This window comes from Cetorhinus maximus, chromosome 14 (genome assembly GCF_964194155.1).
Source record: "Cetorhinus maximus chromosome 14, sCetMax3.hap1.1, whole genome shotgun sequence".
Classification (NCBI taxonomy): domain Eukaryota; kingdom Metazoa; phylum Chordata; class Chondrichthyes; order Lamniformes; family Cetorhinidae; genus Cetorhinus; species Cetorhinus maximus.
The window spans coordinates 36,657,090-36,664,114 of NC_135892.1; the positions used below are offsets into that span (position 1 = coordinate 36,657,090).

Consider the following 7,025-nt stretch of genomic DNA (forward strand, 5'->3'; position numbering starts at 1 on the left):
AATTAAAGTATGAGAGAAAGCAAGCTAGAAATATAAAGAAAGGTACCAAGAGTTTCTATAGATAATTAAGAAAGAAAAGAGTTAATAAAGTGAGCGTTAGTGCCATAGAAAGTGAGTCTGGGTAGTTAATAATGGGAAATAAGGAGATGGCAGGTGAATTGTACAGGTATTTTGCATCAGTCTATACTATAGAGGATACAAATAACATCCCAGAAATAACTATGGGTCAGGAATTGGAAGGGTGGTGGTGGAGGAACTCAAGAAATTTACAATCACCAGGGAAGTGGTACTTAGCAAATTGTTGGAACTGTAGGCTGACAAGTCCCTGGGTCCTGATGGATTTCATCCTAGGCTCTTAAAAGAAGTGGGTAATGAGATACTCGATGCATTGGTTTTAATTTTCCACAATTCACTAGATTTGGGAAAGCTTCCTTTAGATTGGAAAATAGCTAATGTAACTCCTTTATTCAAAAAGGGCAGGAAACCGGAAACTACAGGCCAGTTAGCCTAGCATCTGTCATAGGGAAAATGTTAGAAGATATTATTAAAGATGTTATAGCAGGGTACTTAGAAAAATTCAAGGTAATCAGGCAGAGTCAACGTGGTTTTGTGAAAGGGAAATCATGTTTAACCAATTTATTAAAGTTCTTTGAAGAAGTAACAGGTGCTGTGAATGTACTGTACTTAGATTTTCAGAAAGCATTTGATAAGTTGCCTCATCAAAGGTTATTGCGGAAAATAAAAGCTCATGATGTAAGGGGTAACATATTAGTATCGATAGAAAATTGGCTATCCAACAGGAAACTGGCATAAATAGGTCATTTTCTGGTTGACAGGATGTGACAAGTGGTGTGCCACAGAGATCAGTGCTGGGGCCTCAACTCTTTACAACTTATATAAATGATTTGAATGAAAGAGCCAATGGTATGGTTGCTAAATTTGCTGATGACACTAAGATAGGTAGGAAAGTAAGTTCTGAAGAGGATATAAGGTGACTACGAAAGGACATAGATAGGTTAAGTGGGCACAGACCTGGCAAATGGAGTACAATGTGGAAAAATGTGAGGTTGCCCATTTTGGCAGGATGAATAAAAAAGAAGCATATTATCTAGATGGTGAGAAATTGCAGAGCTCTGAGATGCAGAGAGATCTGGGTATCCTTGTGCATGAATTGCAAAATGTTAGTATGCAAGTAATTAGCAAAGCTAATAGAATGTTATTGTTTATTGCATGGGGAAATCAATACAAGAGTAGGGAGGTTATGCTTCAGTTATACAGGGCATTGGTGAGACCACATCTGGAATACTGTGTACAGTATTAGTTTTCTTAATTAAGGAAAGATGTAAATGTGTTTAAATGTGATACTGTTTAAAAATAAGGGGTTGCCCATTTAAGATGAGGGGGAAAAAAATCTCTCAGAGGTGTGTGAGACTTTGGAATTCTCTTCCTCAAAAAGTGGTTGAGTTAGAGTCTTTGAATATCTTTAGGGCAGAAATAAATAGATTCTTGATAAGGTTATCGGGGGTAGGCAGGAATGTGAAATTGAGGTTAAAATTAGACCAGCCGCAATTTTATTGAATGGCGGAGCAGGCTCAAGGGGGCCGAGTGGCCTACTCCTGCTCCTAATTCGTATGTTCGTATGTCCTAAATCAATTTATCCAAAAATCAAGAAAGTACTTAATTGACTGTGAAGCACCTTGGGATGTTCTGAGGTAGTGAATTGACACTTCACTAAAGTTCTTCTTCTTGATGTAGGATCCCAGGTGGAAAATTGTGCTTCAAACCAATCTGGCATGTGCCAGATTTGAAAATGTTAACACACCAGACAAGGTAAGAAGCTCTCTGTTGTCTGGAAACCTGTCTGAAACAATTTTCCTTTATTTAAAATATATACAGTAGCCCCTAATTCTAGATTCTCCCACAAAAGGAAACATCCTTTCCACACCCACCCTGTCTAGTCCCCTCAGGATCTTATATGTTCCAATCAAGTTGCCTCTTACTCTTCTAAGCTCCAGTGGATACAAGCCTAGCCTGTCAAGTTGCCTTTTCCAAAAGAAAACTGACTGGCCAAAAACAGTCATGTAACAATCCTATACCTACAGTCAAAACAAGTGCCCTGATTTTGATCATTTATACATATCATTATAAAGTGGCATGTCCTGGGTTCAGAAGGTGACAGGCAAGCCCGCACAAAATGAAGAAAAATGGCTATGAATAAAATTGGTTCCAGTTCCCCAAGAAGCTCAGTGGTAAATGCAGTGTATGGAAGTAAGCCAAAGAGGGACTTGAGCCTTTGGAATTCTCTTCTCAAAAGGCAGTGGAAGCAGGGTCTTTGAATATTTTTAAGGCAGAGCTAGATAGATTCTTGATTAACAAGGGGGTGAAAGGTTATCGGGGTAGGCGGGAGGTTACAATCAGATCAGCTATGATCTTATTGAATGGCAGAGCAGGCTTGAAGGGCTGAGTAGCCTACTCCTGCTCCTAGTTCGTATATTCGTATGTACATATGTAACAGAGTAGATCCATGGTCAGTCCTTACATATCTTAGTGCAAACAAAGTGAAATGAATAAAATTAGATCAAATGAGGTGGGAGGTTTGAATGTGGGAATTTTAACTTGTAGTAGTGAGTTTGCACCTGCACCTGTTGATTCTGGGGCTGCTGCCGATATTGTTCTTATTGCTGCTGCTGGTGCAGCTGCTGATGCTGCTCCTCATGCTGCTGAGGAGCAGTATCAGCAGCAGAATTATCAGCAATATCAGCAGCAATACCAGCAGCAGAATGAGGAGCAGTATCAGCAGCAGAATGAGAAGCAGTACCAGCAGCTGCACCAGCAGCATGATGAAGAGTACCAGCAGCAGCACCAGCAGCTCCTTGAGGAGCAGTATCAGCAGCAGCATGAGTAATATTATCAGCAGTAGCATGAGGATCGGTGTCAGCAGCAGCATGAGGATCAATATCAGCAGCAGCATGAGGATCAGTAACAGCAGCAGCATGAGGATCAGTAACAGCAGCAGCATGAGGATCAGTATCAGCAGCAGCATGAGCAACAGTATCAGCATCAGCACCAGCAGCAGCATGAGGAGCAGTATCAGCATCAGCACCAGCAGCAGCATGAGGAGCAGTATCAGCATCAGCACCAGCAGCAGCATGAGGAACAGTATCAGCAGCAGCATGAGGATCAGTATCAGCATCAGCGTCAGGAACAGTATCAGCGTGTGCATGATAAGCACTATCAGTAGCAGGTAGCAGCAGCGGCATGAGGAGCAGTGTCATCAGGACCATGTCAGCAGCAGGGCCATGTCAGCAGCAGGGCCAGCAGCAGCATCAGGAGCAGTATTAGCAGCAGCATGAGGATCAGTATCAGCAGCAGCATGAGGAGCACATCAGCAGCAGCATCAGCAGCAGCATGAGGAACAACATCAGCAGCTGCACCAGCAGCTACAATAGGAACAGTATTGGCAGCAGCACCAGAAGCAACATGAGGAGCAGAATCAGCAGCAGCATGACGAGCATTAACAGCAGCAGCATGAGGAGCACTATCAGCAGCAGAATGAGGAGCAGTATCAGCAGCATAATGAGAAGCAGTATCAGTAGCAGAATGAGGAGCAGTATCAGCAGCAGTATCAGCAGCAGAATGCGAAGCAGTACCAGCAGCAGCGTGAGGAGCAGTAACAGAAGCATAATGAGCACTATCAGCAGCAGCATGAGGAGCAGTATCAGCAGCATAATGAGAAGCAGTATCAGCAGCAGCATGAGGAGCAGTATCAGCAGCAGCATAAGGAGCGGTATCAGCAGCAGAATGAGTAGCTGTATCAGCAGCTGCGCCAGCCGCAACATGACGAGCAGCATCAGGAGCGGAATGAGAAGCAGTACCAGTAGCAGCATGAGGAACAGTATCAGCAGCAGCACCATGGGCAGCATCAGCTGCAGCAGCACCGGTAGCATGAGGAACTGTATCAGAAGCAGCATGAGCAGCCATGTTCGCAGCAGCATGAGGAGTAGTATCAGCCGCAGCATGAGGAGCAATATCAGCAGCAGCACCAACAGCAGCATGAGGATCAGTATCAGCCGCAGCATGAGGAGCAGTATCACCAGCAGCACCACCAGGAGCATGAGGAGCAGTATCACCAGCAGCACCAGCAGCAGCTTGGGGAGCAGTATCACCAGCAGCATGAGGAGCAGTATCAGGAGCAGAATGAGGAGCAGTATTAGCAGCAGTGTCAGCAGCAGCTGCATGAGGAACAGTATTAGCAGCAGCATTAGGAGCAGCATCAGCAGCAGCATGAGGAGCAGCATCAGCAGCAGCATAAGGAACACTATCAGCAGCTGCACCAGCAGCAGCATGAGGAACAGTATCAGCAGCAGCACCATCACCAGCTGCACCCTGAGGAGCACTATCAGCAGCAGTATCTGCAGCAGCATGAGAACAGTGGCAGTCGCAGCATGAGGAGCAGCACTAGCAGCAAAATGAGGAGCAGTATTAGCAGCAGCATGAGGAGCAGTATCAGCAGCAACATGAGGAGCTGTGTCAGCAGCAGCATGAGGAGCAGTATCAGCAGCAGCATGAGGAGCAGTATCAGCAGCAGCATGAGGAGCAGTATCAGCAGCAGCATGAGGAGCAGTATCAGCAGCAGCATGAGGAGCAGTATCAGCAGCAGCATGAGGAGCGGTATCAGCAGCAGCACCAGCAGCAACATGAGGAGCAGTATCAGCAGCAACATGAGGAGCAGTATCAGCAGCAACATGAGGAGCAGTATCAGCAGCAACATGAGGAGCAGTATCAGCAGCAGCATGAGGAGCGGTATCAGCAGCAGCACCAGCAGCAACATGAGGAGCAGTATCAGCAGCAACATGAGGAGCAGTATCAGCAGCAACATGAGGAGCAGTATCAGCAGCAACATGAGGAGCAGTATCAGCAGCAACATGAGGAGCAGTATCAGCAGCAACATGAGAAGCAGTATCAGCAGCATAATGAGGAGCAGTATCAGCAGCAACATGAGGAGCAGTATCAGCAGCAGCATGAGGAGCAGTATCAGCAGCAACATGAGGAGCTGTATCAGCAGCAGCATGAGGAGCAGTATCAGCAGCAGCAACAAAAAGCATCCTTCTCCACAACCATCAGCCACTCCACAGGAGTGATACAGGAGGTTATACACTCAACGTGGAATTTACTGGCAAAGCTTTACTGCTCTGTCTGGCTTCCCAAAGGGTCAGGGAGCCATCAACTGCACAATTGTGACCATAAAGGTGCCCTCAGATCAACCAACTGTATTCATCAACCAAAAGTGTCTACCAATGTTCAATCAACAAACCACATTAACATCATCATCTATGTCTGTGCAGAATACTCAGGGAGCTGCCATGCATCATGCCTTTGTCCTGTGCCAGTCAAGCCACCCTGAGATATTTGCACCACCAAACAGAGTTCATGGATTGCTCTTCAAAGATTAGGGTTAACCTCTGCAGATGTGCCTGATGATAACAGTAAGAAGACTAGACAATGATGCCCAAGAGAGTTGCAATAGAAACCACCCTACCACCAGAGCTGTGATAAAGCAAGCAATTGAGATAATAAGGATGGGTTTTAGGTGCCTTGGCAGATCAATGGGCACTCTTCAGTATGCACCAGCCCAGTTAGCTCTTATTATACAGAAAAGTTGAACAGAAAATAAACAATCTAATACTACGATAACCACCCTTGTTCCTTATTCCTTACTCTTCCTTTTGCAACTACTCCTCCTGTGCAGTGCAACCCCTGTGGTTTCAGCAGAAGTAGAAGCAGGCTGCTCAGATTCCTCCTCTGACTGTTGAGTTGTTCTGCTTTGGAACCTCTGAGGCCCTCATCAAAGACTGCCCCCCCTGGACCTGTCAGCACTGAGGTGGCTAGAGGACCAATTTCAGATCTCTGTCTTCCTGATGCTCTGTGTTCTCTTCTACAAAGATGAAAATAAGAGACCTATGGGCTGAATTTTCCCCCCATCGTGGGGGAAGTTGATGGGTGGGCGCATACTGGTGCGCTTCCAATCGGGGGCGCCGATCGGAGGTGTGCCACCATTTTACGTGGGCGGGCCAATTAAGGCTATGCGCTCCCTGTGTGGGCGGGAGGGGAATCCCAAAATTGAGAGTACGCTCTATTGCGCCTGCTCACGAAAGAGCGCACTCATCTCCCTGAGGCTAAGTGCTGCCTCAGGGAGATCGGCTCTACTCTCAAAAATATTAAAAACAGAAAAAAAAATTCCCTTACATGTCCCCTCATGTCCATAATTTTTACAAAATCCTTATTAAAATTTTTTAAAAGCTACATGAAACCTCACCCCGCCCGTGGTTGAGGTTTCATGTTTTTTCTAGTTCCCGCCGGGACTCCTGGCCTGCCCACCAACCTTAAGGTTGGACGGGCAGGTCCTTTAATTAATTTAATTTAATTAATTGACCCTGTCAATGGCCTCAATTGGCCATTGACAGGTCGGCGGGCACGCAGCTGATTTTGCTGCGCCTCCACCTTCCTGAAAATTTAAATCGGGTGCGGTGACGTCGGGAGTTCCCCCCAATGACACCATGCGTCATTTTACGCATCGGCGAGCATGCCCTGCCCCCGCTCGCCGACTCATAAAATTCTGCCCTATGAGTTTGACAGATGGAATGTGTTGAGCGGATGGATGGATAACATTGGAGGGTCTCTATGTGGAATGGGTAAGGCATTGCGTGAAGGAGAGGGTGAGTGTCAGTGGTGGATGTTCATAGAGGATGTGTGGAGGTGCCTGGGCAGAGAGGAATGGGTGTACCTGCAAGGTGAGTCGTATATGTAAGCTTGCAATGGCAGAGTAAGCAAGGGGGTGGGATGCAGTGTTGTTGGGTAAAATGCACATCACTTGAATATGCCATGCAACTTACCTTTCCTGCCTGGTAAGATCATTAAGCCTCTTCTGGCACTGTATCCAGGAGCATGACACCACACTCCTGCTGCTGACCGCCTCAGCGATCCAATCATTTCTTCTTGTTCTCTGCAGCAAATGTATTCCTCCT

The 7,025-nt window shown here is 46.2% G+C and overlaps 1 protein-coding gene across 1 annotated transcript; it reads left to right on the forward strand.

Annotated features, from left to right (window-relative positions):
- The first annotated feature begins 2,721 nt into the window (after window positions 1-2,721).
- On the forward strand, window positions 2,722-6,211 carry LOC144690118 (uncharacterized). Its single transcript, XM_078557595.1, has 3 exons — window positions 2,722-3,087; window positions 3,161-4,647; window positions 4,781-6,211. The coding sequence occupies exon 2, from the start codon at window positions 3,409-3,411 to the stop codon at window positions 4,447-4,449; it is 1,041 nt and encodes a 346-aa protein (XP_078413721.1). The 5' UTR covers window positions 2,722-3,087; window positions 3,161-3,408; the 3' UTR covers window positions 4,450-4,647; window positions 4,781-6,211.
- Window positions 6,212-7,025: the final 814 nt, after the last annotated feature.